This window comes from Amblyomma maculatum, chromosome 2 (assembly GCF_055883805.1).
Source record: "Amblyomma maculatum isolate TAMU_Amacu chromosome 2, ASM5588380v1, whole genome shotgun sequence".
Taxonomy (NCBI): Eukaryota; Metazoa; Arthropoda; class Arachnida; order Ixodida; family Ixodidae; genus Amblyomma; species Amblyomma maculatum.
In genome coordinates, this window is record NC_139345.1 from 130,500,518 (window position 1) to 130,522,185 (window position 21,668).

The 21,668-nt window shown below is 45.1% G+C and overlaps 1 protein-coding gene and 1 pseudogene across 1 annotated transcript; both read right to left on the minus strand.

The window, feature by feature from the left end:
• The window catches only part of LOC146199883 (uncharacterized), a 189,085-nt pseudogene that overhangs the window by 92,308 nt on the left and 75,109 nt on the right, over window positions 1-21,668 (minus strand).
• On the minus strand, window positions 204-11,570 carry LOC146199885 (uncharacterized). The gene is made up of 5 exons (XM_084595279.1): window positions 11,350-11,570; window positions 9,409-9,757; window positions 7,784-8,016; window positions 4,191-4,620; window positions 204-747 (listed from the first exon to the last, which is right to left on the minus strand). The coding sequence occupies exons 1-5, from the start codon at window positions 11,414-11,416 to the stop codon at window positions 453-455; spliced, it is 1,374 nt and encodes a 457-aa protein (XP_084451405.1). The 5' UTR covers window positions 11,417-11,570; the 3' UTR covers window positions 204-452.

Below are 21,668 nucleotides of genomic sequence, written 5' to 3' on the forward strand. Positions count from 1 at the left end.
TTGAGTCTCTTCGGGACGTTGACTCTGTAAACCTAATTACACCTTTCAAGCTAGAACATGTGGCACTGTGTGTGGAAGCCAAGGTGACGGTACCTTTCCTCGGGCAAGCTAAAGAAGTTGAAGTATTATTTATTACATGCTCAACTTTGTGAGCTTATTATAATTTTGCTCTTTGCAGCTATCTAGAAACGTTCTGTCTAATTAACACCTTCTGCAATAAGATATCTTAAGCGAGATGGCCGATGCATATCCAAAGCAAGCATTCGCAGTGAAGACTCCATCCTGAAGCTACAAAATGCAACATCGTTTATGTTTTTAGCATTTATGATTTTATTAAACCGTGCTCATATTTCTCATGCATTATAGTGTTCCGCTTTACTTCGTGTCCCATTTACTAGTCAGTGTTTCTGAAAGATTTCAGCCAGCTGGGCAAGTGAAAAACATCGCCGATCTCAGTTTCCACGCTCCCTGCTATATCTGCGGTATGCCTCGATGATTGAGGTATTCCACGGCATCCAGGGAGCAGGATCCTTGATGAATTCCGTGATTTTAAAAATTGCTTGCTCCACGTATTTTTTCGACGATTCCTCGAGCTTGTTCGCCTCATCTTCGGTGAGTTGCCGGCGCATGTAACCGTTGAATAATTCGAACATAGGTCCGATAACGGGAGTCAGCACGTACACGTCGTACTCCAGAGGGACTGGGAAGTAGAGCTGATAGTCCACGATGCTGATGGTCTTGTTAGTCCTGCGTCGAAGCAGAGAGTGAAACTAACCATGAATATGTTGTGGTAAATGCTCGTAAAGGACTGTAGAAACGACAAGAAGTATTATAGGACACAATAACAAAACCAGTCCAAAGCCTCCCGCATGTGAGCAGTTGTCTATACTGCGGATGCACAGCAGACGCTTGGCTGCTCCGGTAGACGAATGAGCTAACGATTCGTCTTTGTGCTCTGAAGTTTAGCGCCTGGAAACACCGTAAAACACTATAGTCACAATGTAGCCTCAGAACTGTAAATTTTTTCATGGTTTATATATTGTACTAACCATGCTGAGCTCAATGGTCAACAAATGTAATTCTAGGGCAAACTCAAATATCTTTACGGCAGAGTTTGGTGCGAGCACTGAAGGTGGAGTTGCAGGAGTGATTGATCATCGGAATCCACCTCAGCGCAGCCTAAAATATTTTTCACTACCCCGTATATCGTGTACTCTAGGCGTTATGTCCTTATTGTTAAAATCTGTAGAGCAGAGACCCCATGTGGTCACTGAAGTCACCACCTAGTCACAGTCATGAGCAACGCAGCGCCCACATAAATTACGGTTCCTAGCTACAAAACCGGATGAACACTGTGCTCAAGTTCATAAGCGTAGCCGGAAGGCTACTCTTTTCTTCAACGTTCTTCAATTTGTTTGCAGCCCGAAATTCCCCAGCACGCCACCCCCCCCCCCCCCCCCCTGTTGACCACTACATTAAAGGTATATTTCGAGAGTGCGCTCGGAGCTCGTTATGGCGAAAAGCCGTCGCCACACCCTAGAACTGAACAGAGAAATCTTGGCATCGTTCCAAACGTGCCGGGTAAGATAAGCACGTGATTGCGCAGGAAGATTGTGACGCAAACGTTTTTCGCGTCGGATTCAGAGTGGTGTTATAAGTTTTCGCTTCACATTTATCATCAGCCTGCTATAGTCAAGTTGAAGGGTAATTGGTGGTAAGGATTATAAACAACAACACATGTACCCCAGTTTCATGTCGTTAATTAGAAGTTAGGTGCCCATCTAGAAGGGAGACGGGTACTGGGGTTTCTTCTCGAAAAAATAAAAATAACTTAACCAAGACATATATCTCGAATCGCGGAAAGAAAAGGAACTGTTGAAGGTGTGATCATATCTCCAGCTACCTTTGGGCAGTGGTCACAGATAGGCGCAAACTATGTCAGGATAAGACGGATCTGTTAGTTATGGTGTGGACGTGTCCAGAAATAAAAAGAATATCAATCAAGAGGCAAAAACAAGAATTTTTGGAGACTTCTGTACGTGGCTCTTGCAGTCCTACCAATAACTTTTGCGCGACTGAAACTAACTTTCTAACGAGAAGTGTGAAAATTATAAGCAAGAAGGACATGGATATATGAACGATTACTTTTTACTACATGAAGGTGGGTGTAAAGCTCCTTGCCCTGCGTGGGCTAATAATTTTGAGGGGAGGACGGAAGCTTCAAAGCTCCAAGAACAACAAAGGATTCATCTTGATTCTCATTTCCTTAGATTCTTACTTTTCTTATTTTTACGTTTTTGATTATCTGAAGTGCTGCTTCGCTCTGCCTTCGGTGAGTTGTAGCCACTAATGAAAACATAGCGCGGCGCGCTTACTAGTATAATCCAAATAAATATAAGAGACATTTAACTTCAAATCGAATTTTATTTTTATGCTTTACCGAATCTGTGGTCAGGGCTGACCCTCGCTACAAATTCAGAATGATTTCACTCATGACAGAAAAACAATGCCAGCCTGGCTTTATAGCTCATTGCCGTTTAGGTCATGTTTTTGTTTTCTGTAAAATATAATTTTGCTTTGCTTGCTTAAGTTTGTGATAATGGGCCGCTGCATTTGGGGCGCAAGCTTTTAGCAGCTCGTGTAAGCACAGCGCCATTCATAGTGTCTACCTAACATGTTCCGGCGCATTACGGCAGTGTTGGCTAACAGTGTTATGGCAGACTTTAATGCTCAGCCCGCCTTTCTATTTCACCCCATCCAAGCTTCAAGTTAAAGCATGCATCGAACTCGGCGCTGGCGGGCCTCTGTAATGGAGCTTTGACGTAGCTTTGTGCTTGACCACTAGAGAGAAGGAGTGCACTTTCCTAGAGGCTTTTAGTAGTGCGCACAAGTGTATAACAACAGTGGAAGGTGCAAAATAAAGAAAAGCTAGCGAATTTGATTGCGGCAGCTACGATTTTGATGATAACTATTGTAACCATTTGATGTAACATTCTATGTCGTTGGAACGCTGTAATTTCAAAAACGGCATCCACTTTGCCCTTTGTTCTGCGTTGTTTGTTCTGTTTGTTTGTTTGTTCTTTGTGTGTTCTGTTGTTTTTTGCACGAAGCCAGCGATTTAAATATAATTAAAGATGGAAGGTTTCCTATTTCTAGTAAATTTCAGAGGAAGCGGGCCTGCTTGATACGTGCCTTAACATAATTCGTATGCGACAAAGTGTACGAGCAAGTATTTTTAGTGGGCAGGTTCATGTTGAAAGAACATCGAAGGAGTGCTAATACAATTTTAAGCTGCTCTGATTTTGAAAAGCGGCTTTATGCCTCCGAGTCGTTGTTTCTTTGTTCACGTTGCCAAGTTACCAGAAGCTAAACTAGATCTAACACTGCAAGGAAGCAAAAACTGGGAGTTGAAAACCACTTGATCGCCGAGTAAAAAATTGTCAGCGGTTACTTATGCCAAACCGATGACAGTGCGCAAGCATGGAACCTCTAGTTTCAGCTGTACAACGGCAAATTGCGGAACAAAAGAAAAGTTAGAAACTGCAACCAACCAAAAACTTTAATTATAACAAAGCATTTCGGGTCTAACTCGGCCCCTTCATCAGGCGCGACTGATGTGCAAGGTAACTGCAGCAGGCAGCGGCCGTCGCTCCCCATATCCTATCACGTTGCTTTGTTTTGGATGCCATAATTTTTAAATTTTTGTTTTGTTTCAAGATATCAACAAGGAGGATTTCCGACGAAGGTGTTCTGTTTTAAATGCAAATCGTGGAGGTATAACCGTGGCCTTCACGATCTGTTTCAGTCCCGAATGCTTGTGGCGCTACCTGAGAGCCGCCGCCTCAAATCGCGGATGTCTAACCCTAGCTACTTAAACCTGGCTACGATGAAAAATACTGCCGCTGTAGCTAAGGGGTTTAGACGGTCGGCTACTAAACTTGAGTACCCGGCTTCGGATCAGACTGGTTGTAAACAACTACAATTGCTTTTTTATTGCGAAAGCAACGGCCCAAATAAACTAACAGAGAAAACACTTTGTTGATACAGGTGAGCACGAGCGCTTTTGAACTAATACACTGCGTATATATTACGTATTATACCACGTTCATTATCAATACTACGTGAATGGAATCAGACTATATCTTGCAATAAATATTTTACCAAACTGCTGCGTATGGGCTAAAACTCACTCTGCGACTTCGATGACTGCGTCTAGTGCCGTGATCCGCACGTCCATTCTCAGCCTGATGTTGGGGGTGGTAGTGGCGTACAGCTGGATACGAATGTTTTCCAAAGCCAGAGCCACACGCGCAGCGATACCGCACTCCTTCACCAGGGCGTAGTTGTCACCGCCTCGGCGCAGGAAAGCAAGACCATCCATGGTCACATTGGTGATTTGGAACGTCCGATCCCTCCATGTGACGTCGTCGACATCAGTGAACACGATCGGATCCAGATGGGAGGCCAGCGCAATCCTCTTGACACTGTAGTCGAAGATGCCCCACTTGGTGGGGTCTTGCCAGGGGCCCAGCGGGAAGTCTGAGAAAGATGTGCTACCTCCGGGTCCCGGAATCAGTATTCCGGGGATGTAGACAGGGTCGGGCAGTGGCTTCTTCACGTCTGGACCGTAGTAAATAAAGTGTGACTGTTTCAGATTCTATATGCAGTTATGAAAAGAACGCACTCAAAGGTTTTTGTAAAAGGTGATATTTGGCAGTTATTTCCATGTTGCAGAAAAAAAAAATTGGGCGTATTTTTTGCGATGTTTATTGCCTCAGGGCACAAAAAAGTTATGAAGGATGAAGAGCGTGGTCAAATAAAATACAAAAGAAAAGGTTGACTGATGTAATGAAATCGAGGAGTGAACGGTGATGCGGTCCCTGCATACTAAGCGGCATATGTATTTAAACATTAGTTCTGGTGTCTTGTTCTGTTAGCTTGCAAATGCACAAAATCAAGAAGATATGCTATTGGTTGTCCAATGGTTGTCCAATACTGTAAGCGTAGAACATTGCTGCACACTTGATTAGAGACACGAAAGGTTCATACAGGCGCTTCATCACAAATTCCACTGAAACGGTATTGCGATGATATTCTATTGCGAGAAACCTACACAGACGGTTTTTGTGCGTGTTCGAGTGAAAATAAAAGCTTTGCGTGGTGCTGTATAGTTTACAAATAAATTTTAAGAACTGCTCCTGGTGACCTCTAGCCACCAAAATAAGGTGACCCCCCACCCCCCTTACCCGCTCCCTCCCTCCCTGTTATCTAATCGAGGCTTGGTGGGTGCGCCCGTGCGTAAAGTAAAAAATTACCGAAGGTAATAATTACCCCTTGCCATGCCGCATGCAGCAGCTCTTTATGGTAATCCCTCGTTGTTTTTTTTGCGACGAAATGCCTAGGCTTTCTAATTACATTTCCGCTTCTAAGGCGAAAAAGTTGCCTCATTATCAACGTTACTTGGCGTTCGCATCGACATCGACTTTGACCGCAAAAAGTGGCTACCGGCTTGGCGTGATGACTTATTGGAAACGGGCAATTAGTCCATATACATTTATACTTGGTACACATGGTATAAACATAGTGATAGCAGGTGACAGTGATACGTTCTCACGCAGTTGTTGGACAAAAATATATAATAACTCATATATGCGAAAATGTCATAAAGATAACAGTATTCAAAAGTAAAGACAAATAAAATCAATCGCAAAAATTCACAACAATAATGCCTGCTTTCGCCTGCATAAGTGGCTGTCAACAAGATAAAATAGAGGCTCCTTGGCTTGCAGCCGCAAGCTAAGGAATGAGCTTAAGAATTGTCGGAAAGACTGAGGAGAGGCACAGCGGACAATTGCATGAAATAAACTCCAAATTGGTCACGTCAGCAGTATTGGAGAATGATAATTTAGGAAAACATTGTGGGCAGAGTTCTCACGACTGATTTTTAAGGGGACCTTTTAAACAACCATTAAAAATATCAACTAGAATTCGGTTTCAAAGAGTGCTATTAGACTGAGGGCGCTGCTGTATTTGATCACGCTGGACCTCAAACTTGAGAAGATAGCAAGGCACTTCAGAACTGAGGTTGTATTCTGGGTGTCAGTAAAACCTAATCCATCTGTGTTAATACAGTTAAATCACAGAGGAGAAGTACATCTGAAATGTGCAAGCTAAAACTTTGACGAAGCGTGCTATGGGAGTTGCATATAACATCATGCTTTGAAGTTTTTATTAGGAGGAATTCGACCAGCTTATAGGTACTTCAGTGGCGAGCAGCAGAACCATACTGCGAACGTTTAAACGACTGATACGACACAGTAGTTGGCGAATTATACTGCTTGTAATTATACACGACCATTTGCTGCTAGGAAAAGAGCGAAATTGTTGTTCTTTGTACGTAAGCTCGTTCGAACGTTTTGAATAACGCAAAAAAAAAAATAGCCGCTGAATTACCAATACCATAGCAGTCTGGGTGTGTTGGTTATTCATGATGGAAATGTACAGCGCAAAGAAATACAAGGACAAAATGAAGACACACGGGACACACGTTATCGCGAAAAACCGCTGTCAACTGATTTCAGAGATTATAGAAGCCGATAGGATAGATCGGTTGGGTGAGTCCTGCATGGCCAAGCCTTCTATCGCTCTTATTCGTAAGGAGCTGGTATACTTACGTCAAAATATGAATGTTGCACCTACTGCGCATGAGTGATGTTGGCTTTCCACAACCGAATAAATACTGACCCTTCTGCTCCCATATGTGCTACTCAGCGTACCTTCTTGGGTAATTTTCAATAATGTGTTTGCTTCTACAAATCGATGCACAGTGGAAAGGAAGCTCGTGTTGCTGACTGCTATGTGCTACCGGACTGGAATGCAGTTAGTTCGCCGTGTAACGCTCATCTGTGGTTGTTAATGGACTCGCGCGCTGTTCCGTGCGCTCAAATTATATAGCAATAGTTTTTCGTAGTTGTTGTTGGCAGCGCGTCATTGAATAATGTCATGTCGAGTATTTTGTATGTTTAGAAATAAGGCAACGTAAGCTGCCTTCTGCGCGTATATAAGAAATTTAGCCGATTTCAGTTTTAGACACATACATACACCGTAAAACACCGTTTGGTTGTGCATTCAATTCCGTAAAAAATACCAAACCTTTTTGGGGCTTTAAGTTGCAATGTTAATTACCGTGCTACTTCAAGGCCACTAAAGATTAGAAAGACGAGAACAATTTCATAAAAGGAACGGTGAGCATCTTGTTGAAAAGGTACAAAAGTAAAACGCACAAACAGATGCTAAAATATTGTGTTAAATTGTCATAAATGTTTATATTGAGTATTTCAAACTGCCCTATCCTAAAGAGCCTGCCTCATCTGTTGGAAAATTTACAATAACTACGAAGGGCCATTTCTTAAACATACTGATGAACTCGGGTAAGCAGCAAACGTCAACGTAACTTCACACAATATTTTTTTTACATGGGGCGTAGTAAAATGCGCACTTAAAGAATACGGTTTGTTCGAGGTGAGAAAAAAAACTCAATCTTGAAATCTATTAACACACTTACGCCCTACAATATATGCTGTACTCAACGATTTATTACCAATTGAGACACAAGAGATAAACTAGATAAGTAAGTTGGGACAAACATATTTGCGTTGGTTTTAAAAACAAAACAATAATGTAAGCAGCCAACATTTTTAAAGTTTCACTCGCATAATATGAAAGCGGCATGCTTTCAATTTTTTTACATATTTAACCTCCTATGAAAAATGTCCGACCATACCTCCAATCTTGGTTCCGTTTCGGGCAAACAATTCAACCATGCCTAAGAACTGGTGGACAACCTCATGTACTGTGTTGCCCATATTCTTGTTGAGGGCTTTCTCAATGGACCCTTCAGCCAGGAAGTTCAGAATGTCGAACATGACGGTGCTGTCATGCAGCTGGCGAGCCCGAAATGTCACAGGGGCGTTCCAAAAGTTTAGTTGGGTGAGCAGCAAATGGGTTGGAGAAGGCCTATAGAAAAATGGCGTTAAAGGAAAGAAACATTGAAAATAAGGCTTTGAATAGCAATTGTGTAAACAAAACAGATCTGCGTGAGTTCAGCGATGAAACCGACACAGGCGACCACTTAGAACGTGATCAAAAATTACATGAAAGCGCTGAAATATCCTAAAGAACGAAAATGACGAAAGTTACATTACAAGACGGTTTTCACTAACTGCATCGTCATAGCCATAGCTATTATCATCATTGTCTTCATCAATATCGCTACTATTATGATTATCAACTAAATGCAAAGTCGTTATCATCGCTACAACCCCACTTATGATTATTACGAACTGGCATGCCATTATCATCGCTGCCATTATCATCATAATCACTAACTACATCGTCACTATCATCGCTACCATGATTATTATGCAAGACAAGGAGATTTGCAATTCGTTTAGCACGAGTATGGCATGTAGTAGTGGTTTTCTTGCTCGGCTTGGGATTAGAGGGCATTGGCGCGATTCCAGTTGGAGATGATATTATTTAAACGAAGTGACAATGAGATGGACGTTTTCTGACCACATTTTATGTACACGGCTTCCATGAACCAAGGAAGGTTTTGCCTTTAAAAATACGCAAAATGTGAATATATTGTAGGTATAACTGTGTTTATGAAAGAAAGCGGGAGAAGAAGCTTAAGCTGTAGCACTTAGTACATCTAACGGAGTGCTTAAAAAGTAAAGAAGAAATAGTATGGTTGCTGCGGCATAATGTAGCTATGCACATCGTTTTTTTTTTCATAGTCAACATCTGCTATATTATTGCCACCACCTAAATTGAACTAAGCACACTGTCGTTGCATTGTCCACGGATGTCTTCACAATTCAGTCATACTTATAGTCTATAGGTAGAGTTGTGACTAGTATATCGCTGTAGTTAGTGACTACGAAACTGTGACGGGTTGGAATAATTATAAAATGCTGCATTCCTTAGACACGTAACAAAAAGGCATTGGCAAAATACCGGAACTATCTCTCGCTGGCTCCTGGTGTTGGCTTTTCATCCAAATGTTGCTCAGAACTAAGCCAGCGTCCAAACATGAAGGGTATAAATTTCTCCATGGTTATCGTACAATACATCGGTGCTGCTGAGAGCCCAGGCCCGGTTCGTGCGTCATACAATGTCTCAGGAGGAATTTGAATTGGTTTGGTTTGGTTGCACTTGAGTTTGACTTATGCGTCCGAAATTCCCTTGTGACATTTTGACAGCGCATATACACTTGCGATGTAAGCAAACTATATAAAATCCGAAGTAGACTACTGTTGTTTGCTGTGCTCCAAGGCGGCATTATATAACCCTTGTATCGAATTGGTATTTTGAAAGATACACTTAAAGTGCATCCTACTTTCTTACTCTTCAACGTAGATCATCATGTTGATCCGGGGAATATATATGTCCACCCTGACGTCGGCGTCCAGAATCGCTGATCGTACGAAGCCCGTGTAGGACACTCTCAAGGGCCCTCCTTTGATTTCAAAAACTGCGGTGATGCCGCTGTCGGTGGCATTAATAAAATTCCGTTCGTTCCGCTTGAGGTTTGAGAGACCGTACAATTTCCCTTCGGAGAGGCGCACCCTGAATTCAAAGATTTTTGTAAAGGTGCGACGAATGTCTTCAAGCGGGAACTCTTCAAAGCCAGGCAAGCTGAGCACTTTCGAGAGGCCGATGTCGAACAAAGTGTCGTGGTAACCACAAGAATCACCTGAAAACCAATGAGTTAAAGCTTAAGTGTTCCATATACATCGACGGCTTTTACCAGAGTTTAGGTGGTACACCCATGACGTGTTTAATTCTCTTATATCTATAGCTTCCGCAGGCCGATTGTGCCCTCATAGGGACGCCACTAAATGACTACATAAGGTACAAGATAGAATTATGTAAACACCCTTACAGACGTGCCATTCATTCAAGGCTGACTGAAGTGTTCAAAGCAGCATTTTGTTACTGACAGCTGAAAAAGTACTCAGTGTAGTGAAATAGATTATCGAGAATTAAAATCAAATTTAGAAGGTGTTCAGAAACTTACGGCTTCTTACAGTGCGGCCAAAGAAGGCATTTTATGCCTGAACGTGAACCAGATGTATTGCTTCCTAGTTATTGAGAACATAACCGGTTTTATACTATCACACAAAAACGACTCATGCAATTAAATACCTGCAGGTTGTATTAATTCCTATAGTCGTATTAGGTTTATATTTTTGGAGATAAAATTCTTCTTCCGAAAGGGGTGCTACGAATTCTGGTTTTCGTTGCATATAAACGCGAAAACAAGCAGTCAGAAAGATACAATGAAACAGCAAACATTGCTGGTCTCACTAGTTGAAGCGAAACCTTTCTTTAAATTCGAGATCCGAGGATTAATTTCAACTTTATATCCCGCAACATAGCGTTGGTATGCAAATTCATTATTACATGCAACAATATTCCTTCCAAAGACACATCATGCTATTCACATGACATGAACACTCAGCGAACGTCATGTGTGCACTTGCTATAAGAAGTAATTATAATGCATATTCGTTAAATATGAAAGCTTTCTACAGAAATTTCATGTGCGCTTAGCCAAGGTGAACCCATTATCGCAAAAATAATTTCTCATTTGATTTTCTAGCCAAAAGAACTCATTGCTTTACTTCAATTTGGCTTGCTAGAGAAAAGTCATTTCTCTGTTTTCGCAAAATACGGAAGGTGGGATGGCAGGGTCCTTGAGTTCACTCAAAATTCAATGGGCTGCTCGAGAGGATTACTATTGAAGATGGCGAGGAGTCATTTGGTATTCAACTGTAGCTCACCGAATTATACACGTACACAAATGACTAAACTCGATTTATTATTGCAGTGTTGTGACTAGAGCCTTGGCAAGAACTTATGCTGTCCGGAAATCTGTCATGACACACGGTGAATGCTCAAATTCATTTCCCTTCAGCTAAATCTGTGTGAAAAACAGAGACCAACTCAGACTCTTCTAACACAGCGATTGATGCTTTACATAGTGTAATTCAGGCTAACGTGCATAATAATTCATTTCTTGAGTAACCTCAGTGGCTTGCGCTTTACCACCCTATGCGCTTATTCATTTTACTCTCAATGTAAGGTATGAGTGATTCAGATATGATGTCTTGTGGTAGAATCTTTTGTTTTCGTTTAGGTCCTTTATTTTAAATAGATGCCAGGGAGATAAACGATACATATAACACGGAGAGAAAATTATAGACACAAGTTTCATTCGGAAACCGCATAGAAGAGAACAACAAGCCTGTGCATCCGAGTAAAACTTTGCAGTCTCATACTTACCAGTTGAGCCCAGTTTGCAGGTCACAACGAGTAAAAACAGGCGTAGTGCGTGCAACGCCGCCTTCATATCAGGTCCTGGAGAATGGCACCTTTTAGTGCCGCACGAAGGGGTATGAGAACAGGACACACTGAACGCCCCACCACGAACTGCAGGCGCTGTCTGGCGTTTGCTTTTGTACGCCGACTGCCTGTCACATGGCGGAGGCGGTGAGAAATAAGCTCTTATATAGAGTCGTCTTTGGTAACGCGGACGGGTGATGGCAGAAGGGAGGTCGCCTGTTGTCGTTTTTATAATGTTTTCTTTTCCATGCAACGAAAAACTTCCTCGTCTTGCGGAAGTTGGGGGTAGAGCAAGGGCAGCTTACATTTCATGATGCAAGAAGACGATTGTCAGGGTTATCACTGTACTTTGGGGGCACGAAGGTTCTCATTTTGAGTGGCAAGAAAATCAAGCTTAAAACTGTAATGCTCCAATCTAAAAGTGTAATATTAATATGTATATAAGGATTTGTAAAGTTTCACTGAAAATGACTACCGTGGTAAAATGTAGGCCACGTGAAATATTCGCTTGAACTTAGTCTATGTTGAGCACAAATCTTCGCCGCGAAAAGCTTATCAGTGAAGCTTAATTAATAAGTAACATTAAATGCCTCTCGCTTTAACTAATGTCAGGCTCTGTTTAACGCCAATAAAGGTCAATATATTACTCGCTTCTTAAGTGCAACCAGGTGAGAGACAAAAAATAAACTTTACTCATGCTAAATAATTACGCACGTGTTTCATCTAGGTCTGGAAAAGCATTTGTCAATAAGAAACGGAAATATGAAAATACCTATTACGTAATAGTGGGCTATGACATAAGATATGATGAAGCTGTTGGGGGGGTATGAGAGATCTGTACAGATTACCATTCATTATTTAAGCTTGCTTTGTTCCCAGAAAGTTCAAAAAGTTTCTGAAAAACAATTTGCGAGCGAACTATCTTCACAAAACGTCAAATTTCGCGACAACAATCAATATATGCGCATATCTTCCGTCAGCAGCCTTCAACAGTTTCGTACCAATTTTCAACCTTTACACCTTTCAATTTCCATGGCAGCCTGGCTTACCGTTTGTAACCGTAAAGCAAACGTACCAAGCATAAGTTTGGTATCCAACGGAGGGTTAGACCGTTTTCACTATACGTCCACCAAATTATCGTACAATTTCCAATTGCCTCCCAGTTATTTAAAAATGACTGTAATTGTTTTTTTTATGGAAAGTCCCAACTACTTTGTGGGCGCCAAAGTCAATTAGATGACAATTTTGGTGCGAATCTGGTGCTTAGTCAATATCTATCGATGTATTCATAAAAAGTATCCTAAATCTTTCCACAGTGTTATATGCATTTATTTTTACATACTGCAGCCTCGGTGAACCTATGGAGCGGTTGCTGTGCGGCATAGTCCCAAGAAATAAAGGAAGCAAACATACAGCATTAGAAGCAGACTTGTAACAATTCCTCTAATCGTGATGAACTGATATTGCCTGGCGAAAAATTGCAAACTTCAATAGCATGAGAAAACAAACAGTACCTAAGACGTTATTGTTGGCAAAAGCGGGGAAATGCTTATAATGGGGTTTTTCCTTTTCGACCAAGGTTTGGAAAATGTGCGATAATTATTTATCGAAGAAAAGCGAGGTGAATTCACTTAGCTGTACACGAATAGGAGACGTTACAGATTACGACGAGCGGCAAGCGTAGTGAGGCCTATTTGGGAATGAAAGTAGAGAAAAAAAATCCGTCTTGAATCTCCTGCAAACAATATGATCGGCCTTGTTCTGTACAGATTCTACTTTTATTATGTCACACAAATTATATGGGTACCAAACAACATCCGCTTATTTGTAGGCAGGGCGGAAGAGTGATTTAGATGCGAAAAGCTTAGTTGCTTGATGACCAGCGCGCAAGGTGCGATGTAGGTATTGTATTCTTTTAACGGCCTCGTTATAGATAACAATGTCTTTCGACCAAGGCATGTCGTGTGTTAGCAGGAAATCGAGACATCTGTATTCGCGCACTGTGAAGTTAATTGATCATACGTTATGAGTATGTGAAGAATGAGGCGCCCGGGTGTCGCGAAAATGACACGCAGGCAGTCTTAGAAAAACTAATACGCCTCAAAGATATTTTGAAAAAAAAAACGTAATAATTTGGTTCTCGATGGCATACTTGAATATTTGCTGCGAGCGCAGGACCTACTGTAAGAGAAAGTATTGTTCCATGCATAAGAAGGATACACAATTATTGTCTACACACTCAGAACACTAACATTTCAGAGCTAAGTCGAAATAAAAAGCGTTCCCTGAATCTTCAACATAGACAGCGCAATAGAAAACACAGCACTCAAGCTATTTGGTATTTCGACTCCACTACAGTGTGGCTGCAGTGGGGGGAATTCTGTGATGAGTCACATAGAACAGTAGAAGAATTTAGCCGATGAGACACAATCGTCCGAGTAGGGTATTTCCCCACATATGAGGCATATGATTGGTATTTTGCACAAAATACACTGTACTGCTGCTCTTACCATGAGTCAGTATTCAGCAGGCAGACCGAAAAGTAATAAGCGTATTTCATTAAAGGGCACTCAAAGGTAAGCCTAGCTGTCAGAATCCAGAAGCTATCTTAAAATTCCAGGTGTTTTGCCGCTAAGATATGGGGTGCGGGCATTTCCAAACAAACCAAAAGCTTCGTTCACCCTTCATTTGCAGCAAACGCGAAACACAGTGGAGCACCAACGACGAATTGGTGGTGACGAGAGCGACCGCCACTGGCTGCTTCGCAGGACGCCGCTATCTTGCCCTTTATAATGCGATGCGACCTATAAATTGCATGTACTGGGAAAGACAACTTACCCCTTTCAATCCCGCCTTGCCTGGCGCTTTAATGTGACGCGCTAGGAATCGATTGCAGAAGCGATGCGATATTTGTCGTATTCGTTTAAACACAGCTTACCAAATTGGAAAAAAAGAAAGAATTGCCGTAATGGAGGGCTCTGGAGTAATTTCGACCACCTCTGGATCTTGATCGTTCACCGAACATTGCTTCCATTCGAATCCAGGATAAGGAGCATTTCTTTTGGTTTGAAAACCAGGGGTACATTCAGGGCGCGGTACCCCTCTTATTCAATCTGGCCATGATGCACCTGCCAGCCCAGCTGGGCCCGGTCGCCGGTGTATACCATACGCAGTACGCTGATGACATCACTTTGTTAGGCGAAGCAGGGCTCTCTAGGAGACATTGAGGCCAATCCACCGTAGGTGCGACCATAGTTGACCAATATCCTCACCGCAGCGGCCCCCAGAGCCCGCCCCCCCCAAAAAAAAAAAAAAATTCTGAATTCGTGCACTACCCTCATTACTAAAGTACACCGCTAAAATTAAATTGTCTATTGAGTCAGGTCCAATCCTTGAACGTGTGGAAGTCCAGGCACTGAGACTCTTTATACATCAACAAAGCTGGTAAGAATGGCTTTGGCTCACCTAATCGGGGACCAGGTGAGCCGCATGGTCAGCTGGGTTTCTATCAAGCACGGGGATCACAATGCAAAGAAGCCTTGCGGCTGCATATGCCTTTCCATCCCGTTGATATCTTTATTCGACTCCGTACCCCAACCTGCGGAAGTAAGGCGAGGACGCACTGAAAGTCATAATCCGCACAATTATTAAACGGACTCTCCACTTCTCCGTGAACACCAACAATCAGCGTCTCCAGAGGCTGGGCATGGTGAACACGTTTCGCGAGCTCCGGGAAGCCCACTTCACCAGCCGATATACACGTCTCTCGAAGACATAATCGAGTCCCCGCCTTCTTGCCCGAGTACATATACAACATAACACTCTCATGGAAGAACGCGTACGACTACACCCCAGTAGAGATGCGCCCTTCACATGCGCCCTCTTCTCGAAAACGTGACCCGAGAGGACCATATTTGCCCGCGCCTGGCGCGGGCAGAAGTCCTGGCTCGCCACTATGGGTTTAAACCCGACGAATTCTGCATGGACGGATCTGGCTCCCACCGGCGAGCGTGGTATACAGCCGCAGCTGTCCACCACTTCAAAGGACTACACAACCTTCAATTCATAGCCCGTGACTTACCACACGCGGAGGAGGTCACCATTGCGTTGGCTGCATCTCATCACACTTCAAAAATAATAATTTCCGACTCGCGAGGGGCCTCCAGGAACGACGCGCAATCGCGCAAGACTGGGTATCACGCCTAGTCTACTGCCTTCTTCAAAACACCGTCTCGGGGACCCTGCTCACCGTAATATTGATTAGGCTATTGCTAACGTCAGACTTGAGGCAAATGAAGTAGGTGAAGCCGCCACTCACGCGCTCTCGCACAGGGCATTCAACTCCGACATCTACGAACAGGACCTCGAAATAACAAGACCTCGAAGACTGATCGGCATTGTATGCCGCGCAGAATCGTTCTTCGAGCTGAATCCCGCCATATATTCAATGTATTCGCAAGAAGATATTTGTTTCTCGAAACCGTGATGTAGCGCGACCTCTCTTTCTCTTCTGTCCGCACGAGGCAGCGGAACTGGCTCAGCTACAGAGCCAGTAACAGGCGCATTTTCGCTTCCTTCCTTCTACAGCCTTAACAACAGCAAATGCGTAGCAGAATGCGGCACTAAGGCTTTCGCCTTTCGCCTCTTTAGTCACTAAGGTATCTCGGAATCTCGTGGTAGGTGAGCCAGCGGCCGTAGAGAGTTGCGGGTGGTACGAAACGAAACTTTGTTTCGTGATTTAAAAGGTAATACTAGAAGTGGGACGTAAGATTAGGTTCTGTAATACTAGAGGTAACGCTGTTAATCGTATGCCTCGGGTAATCGAGCTTTCTTCAAAGAAGTAGTCATTGCTTTTGGCTACGTATATCCAGCTATAGCAGTAAGCCATGGAACATTTATTTCTTCAGGTCGGTTTGGAGAAGTAAAGGTTTGCATGCGTTTTCGTGGACACCATCACACAATGGTGAACACCTACACGCAATCATGCCAAGGTCACACTTCCTTCCCGAAGGTAATTAAAAATTCCTTTAGACGAAAGTCGCAATCATGAACCAGGTATAAGGAAAAGAATACGGCAGGCGGGGATGCTCCCCCTTGCGAAGACCAACGTCCCATTATGAAACACACGCCACACAAGCCAAGGAAGGAAGTAGTAAAGATCTCGCTTTCAAACAAAGATTACTGCGTGGTGCCGCGCTTCTCCATAAACAGCACTCCCAAATGATCCGGCTCGAATGTTTTTAAGGCGAAAGCCTTTATAGACTCATCAGAGAGAGAGGGGACGTTTATTTGTTCAACAGAGTGACTATCCAGCGCTTCGGGGGTTGAACCAGAAGGTGGGACAGTCGCCTTAGTTGAAGGGCGGTAGTTCTTGGGCATCTTCGGCCAATTGAACAATTTCTCGTTGGGCTCTTGTGTCTGAGCCTCGCAGAATAGTCACCCATGTGCCTTTTGTTATATTTTTAGCCCTACCTGATGTCATTGAACATTACTATATTATGTGATATAGTGATCATATTACACAAATGATTAAACTTTGTCTCCCATCAGGGAATCGAGCCTCCATCCCTTAGATCCCCAGCCCACCGCTTTACCACTGCGCCACGCCACGATTTTTTATATTCGCGCTACTCCACGATTCGTGAAACGCTCTTCATAATTCCTCTTGTCTACAGTGAGAGTGATAGCGAGATACCGCGAGTGCCATTAGCAGTAGGGAAGCCTGAGAAACCTTATTGCGAAGCTCGGACCCTGAGCTCCAACTCACCGCCGTCCAACTGGCAGCAGAGGCCGCCGGCGAAACCAAACCGGCCAGCATCTAATGCGACCATCCCGTGCGGCTGGGCCGCTAAGTCCCCTCCCCCTTACAGGGGGGGGTGAGACAGAGCGGCCCAGGCGGTGTGGTCCTTCTCTGTTGGACAATAAAAGTTTTCAACAGCAACAGCAACAACAACAACATTGATTGATAGGAAGGGAAAGGCGCGGTAACTGTCTTACTTGTTTTCTGTAGACACCTCAACCGCACTGTAAGGGAAGGGAGGTAGCTGGGAGTGAAAGTGGAAAGAGAGAAAGAGGAGCCGTAGTGGAGGGCTTCGTAGTAATTTCGACCATCTGGGGATCTTTAACGTGCGCTGACATCGACGCCTCTTCGTTTCGCCTCCACCGAAACGGAGCCGCCGAGGTCGGGTTCGAATCCGGGTACTCCGGCACAGTAGCCGGGCGTCTTACCACTGCGCCACCCCCGCGGGGCGCAGTTTTACTGGCAACGACGGCACGCACAACACAACATCGGAGAGTGGGAAAGAAAGAGAGATAGAGAGATAGAGAGCTTATCACGAATCATGGCACGGCGTCTGTGAAATCTGAGGTCTGGTTGGACGGCGTTACAAATGGCGTCTGAAGTGTCGACAAATTAACGGCGCGCAGCAGGGAGGACGCCGGTAGACCGGCGCCGACGCGACGGAGACATTTTTTTGCATGCTTTTAGTTTCGAGCCCCCTAACGTTATGGCGTATCCACAATACAGGGTTACCACATCTGCCCTGCTAAACATGATAGTGAACAGGGTCTATATCTAAGAACATTGTCCGGTACAACATGCGAGTGTCTTAATCACTGCGTCAACGCAGCACGACGATTGCTTATTTTCATTTTTTACAATTTAGCGCAGATGAGTAATGCTTGGTTTACACGAAAAGACAGGCGCAGTATTGTTCACACTTTTTACGTGGGCTTGACAGAAAAACTTAATTTTCTACCAGACGAAGGCGATCACCCCCGCCCCCGCACGTTGGCCTGGAGGGCGGGGACAACTGGACCTTGACGTATTTGAAGGAAGGTTGGAATGAAAGAGGCGCCGTGCAGAGCTTCGAACTAATTTAGACCACCTGGGGATCTTTAACATGCATTGACATGAACGAACAGTTTTGTGATCTAGGCCGCAATGTCCGCAAGTGATGCCCGCTCTCTCTCACCAGGAGCATCTGTGGCCCCTCCACCTCCTCTGCTAAAACGCATGAAGTGGTTGTAAATTTGTACATTGGTTGATAGGAAAAGAAATGTGCGATATCTGCCACACTTCGCAGACACCTTAACTGCACCATAAGGGAAGGGACGCAGCTGGAAGTGAAAGCGGAAAGAGAAAGAGGTGCCATAGTGGAAGGCTATGGAGTAATTTAGACCACCTGGAGATCTGTAACGTGCACTGAAATCGCACAGCAACCGAGCGCCTCTCCCTTTGACCTCCATCCAAACGCCGGCGGCGGCGGTCGGTTCGCTGGCCCGCGCGGTGCGCGTCGCCTCCTTGAAGAAGGAAACTAAAATGCACGAGCCTGCTTCTGGCTCTGTAGCTGAGCCACCTCCGCTGCCTGATTGAATAACTGATTGATTTATAGGAATGGAAAGGCGCGGGAACTGTCTCATTTGTTTTCAGTGGACACCTCAGGGAAGGGCCGAAGGTGGGAGTGAAAGTAGAAAGAGAGAAAGAAGAGCCGTAGAGTAATTTCGACCATCTGGGGATCTTTAACGTGCGCTGACATCGCACAGCACACGGACGCCTCTTCGTTTCGCCTCCATCAAAACGCAGCCGCTGAGGTTGGGTTCGAACCCGGGTACTCCGGCACAGCAGTCGGGCCTCTTACCACTGCACCACCCCGGCGGGGCACCATGCCCAGAAGTGAGAAAGTAAAGAAAGAAGAAGACGGAGAGAAAGGCGCGCGCCGCAACAGCCGCCGTCCACCATCAAAGTGGTGGCGCATGCAATGACGGCCTACAACAGATAAAAATTTGGTGGCTGGCTAGCCCTTGCCACAAGCGGCGTTTACCCACCGTCCCAGCCCCGTAGGACCAGCAACAGCAACCCTTGTTGTTGTGGCTGTAGGAAAAAGGAAAAGAAAATGCACGGGCCTGCTACTGGCTCTGTAGCTGAGCCACCTCTGCTGCCTCGTGCAGACAGAAGAGAAAATAGAGGAGAAAGGAACGGAAGAGGGAAAGAAAGACGTGCGCCGCAACAACAGCTGTCGTCCACCACCGAAGTGGTGGCGGGTGCAATGACGGCCTACAACAGATAAAAATTCGGTGGCAGGCTAGCCCCTGCCGCTTGTTGCGGGGGCTAGCCTGCCAGTAGAGAGAGAGAGATAGCGGCTTCGGACAGACATCGGTGAAATCTGCGATTGTGTCCGGTGTGGACAGCCGAATGTTTCATTTCCGTCTTTCGCCAGCGGTGGGTTATCGGAGGAGCAGGCTGTCTCGCAAAATTCCTTGCAAATTCTCAGCCTTCTTTTAAAAACTTGCATTACACATGAGCATGCACTCAGTGTCATTTCGAGTTACATATTAAAGCCACAGCCTTTAATCGCTAATTGCTCACGGTCATGTCTCTTTCCATCTGGTCACGAGAAGTGCCACACTTCTATGCAAGATTCTGCGCGATACCGCGGGATTTTGACATCGTCACCTGGTACGTAATCGGCCATGATGTTCAGGATCGTAAACGACCGTCATAATTCTCCCTGTCTACCTCGAGGAAGATATTCAAACATAAATATATCTTCTCCACCTTGTCTACCGCGTAGATGCCAGGATTCCGCGAATGACAGATACTGCGCTTTCCTTTCCTGTAAACGAATTATTGAACACCGGTGAACTTTGATGCGTTCAACAGAACGCTGGTTGTGGTCGACAAGAGGCGCGCGATGTACCGTCATGACTGGTCATGATGTTACCAGGCGATGACCCTGCCGGGCGTGTGATCAGGGCGTCCGTGCGGTGCCTTTCATTTGGCGCTTCCTCGAACGCCGCACCACACAGCAAATAAAGTAGATCCAGTAAAGCAATCATCAGCGGTGTTTAATTAAAATTATGTACAGGATAGAAAAGGTACAGTAGCTGCAACACCTCACCACGCACACCTGACCGCGCCGTAAAGGAAGGAAGAAAGGTGGGAGTGAAAGGGGAAGAGGAGGAGGACAAAACATTTTTATTCATTTATTCAGCGGGGGGGTGGGGGGGGGGGGTGGGGCTCAGTCCAGGGCCCCGTTGGCAGTGGCTGCAGTAACAGCGCGGTGAGCCAGCCATTGCTGGCGCTCCGGGCAGGGGTCGTGCAGGGCGGCCTCCCAATCTTCCATGAAGGGGTGGGGGAGTGAACTAAAGAAGGGGTAACTTGGCGCGCCCAAGATATGTGGTAGAGCGTTGCCCGCTCACCGCAATGTGGGAAGTCAGGGGAATAAAGGGAGGGGTACCAGAGGTTTAGGAGAAATGGTGTAACAAAGGCATTAGTTTGCAGGCGGCGGTAAGTTGCTGCTTCTTGAGTAGACAGGGTGGGAGAAGGGGGGGTAATGTACAGCGAGACAGCCTGTAGTGTTGAAGTAGTTATGTGTATGTAAGGATCGGGGAGGCATATGTGTACAGGGAGATGGGAGGCTCGGGAAAGGAGCGCGCGAGCGTGTCGATGGGCAGCTTCATTGCCGGGCATCGACAGGTGTCCCGGAATTCAGATCACACTGATCTTTTGCGGTAGGTTAGCGACAAGGATTCGGCGGCTGGTGGCATTGATACGTCCGCGAAGATAGTTACGGCAGGCAGTGCGGGCATGTGACATGATATGGTAGCTTGTGCATTAGTGGCGGCGGCCAGAGTAATGGCTGCTTTTTCGGCAATACTCGGTTCGGTTGTGCGAAGAGGGGATATAGTAGAGGAGAGTGCCCGCTGAAGATGTCACGGCAATGACCAATATGTACGTTAACAGGGCCAGTAGCATCTATGTATAGATGTGCTCGGTTGGCTGTCCCATATTCGAGAGAGGTGAGTAGCTCATGCCTGTCGACGCTCTTGGTGATATTCTGCATGCATGTGCTTGGGGAGAGGTTTGACGATAATAGCTCGGAGGATATTCTGTGGCAGATCGAAGCGGTTTTGGGTGGTATAGGGCGGAGCAATATTGAGAGTTTGAAGGACACGCCTTCCAGTGGACGAGGCTGCTAAACGGACAAGTTGCGCCAGGTGACGTGTTACATGCAGCTTTGCAATGGTATTATGAATGCCAAGCTGCAGCAAGCGGTCGGTAGACGTGTACTGGGGAAGCCCCAGGGCTGTCTTGACCGCTTTTCTGACAAGAGTGTTACACCGGGTAAGCTCCTGCTTACGAAGAGGAAGGTGTGGTGTGCCGTAGGTAATGCGGGCGACAATGACAGCGTTGACGACCTGCAGGGGGTCTCACTTCCTAATGCCGTAGTTTCGAAATTAAACTCGTTGAAGCGTTC

What these genes read in the sequence shown, in the direction of transcription:
- LOC146199885 (XM_084595279.1), bottom strand. Translation starts at nt 11,416, where the DNA reads ATGAAGGCGGCGTTGCACGCACTACGCCTGTTTTTACTCGTTGTGACC. An exon ending in ATGATGATCTACGTTGAAGA is followed by an intron (nt 8,017 to 9,408) that starts GTAAGAAAGTAG and finishes ATTTTTCTATAG; the next exon opens with GCCTTCTCCAACCCATTTGC. An exon ending in GCAGTCATCGAAGTCGCAGA is followed by an intron (nt 748 to 4,190) that starts GTGAGTTTTAGC and finishes GCTTCGACGCAG; the next exon opens with GACTAACAAGACCATCAGCA.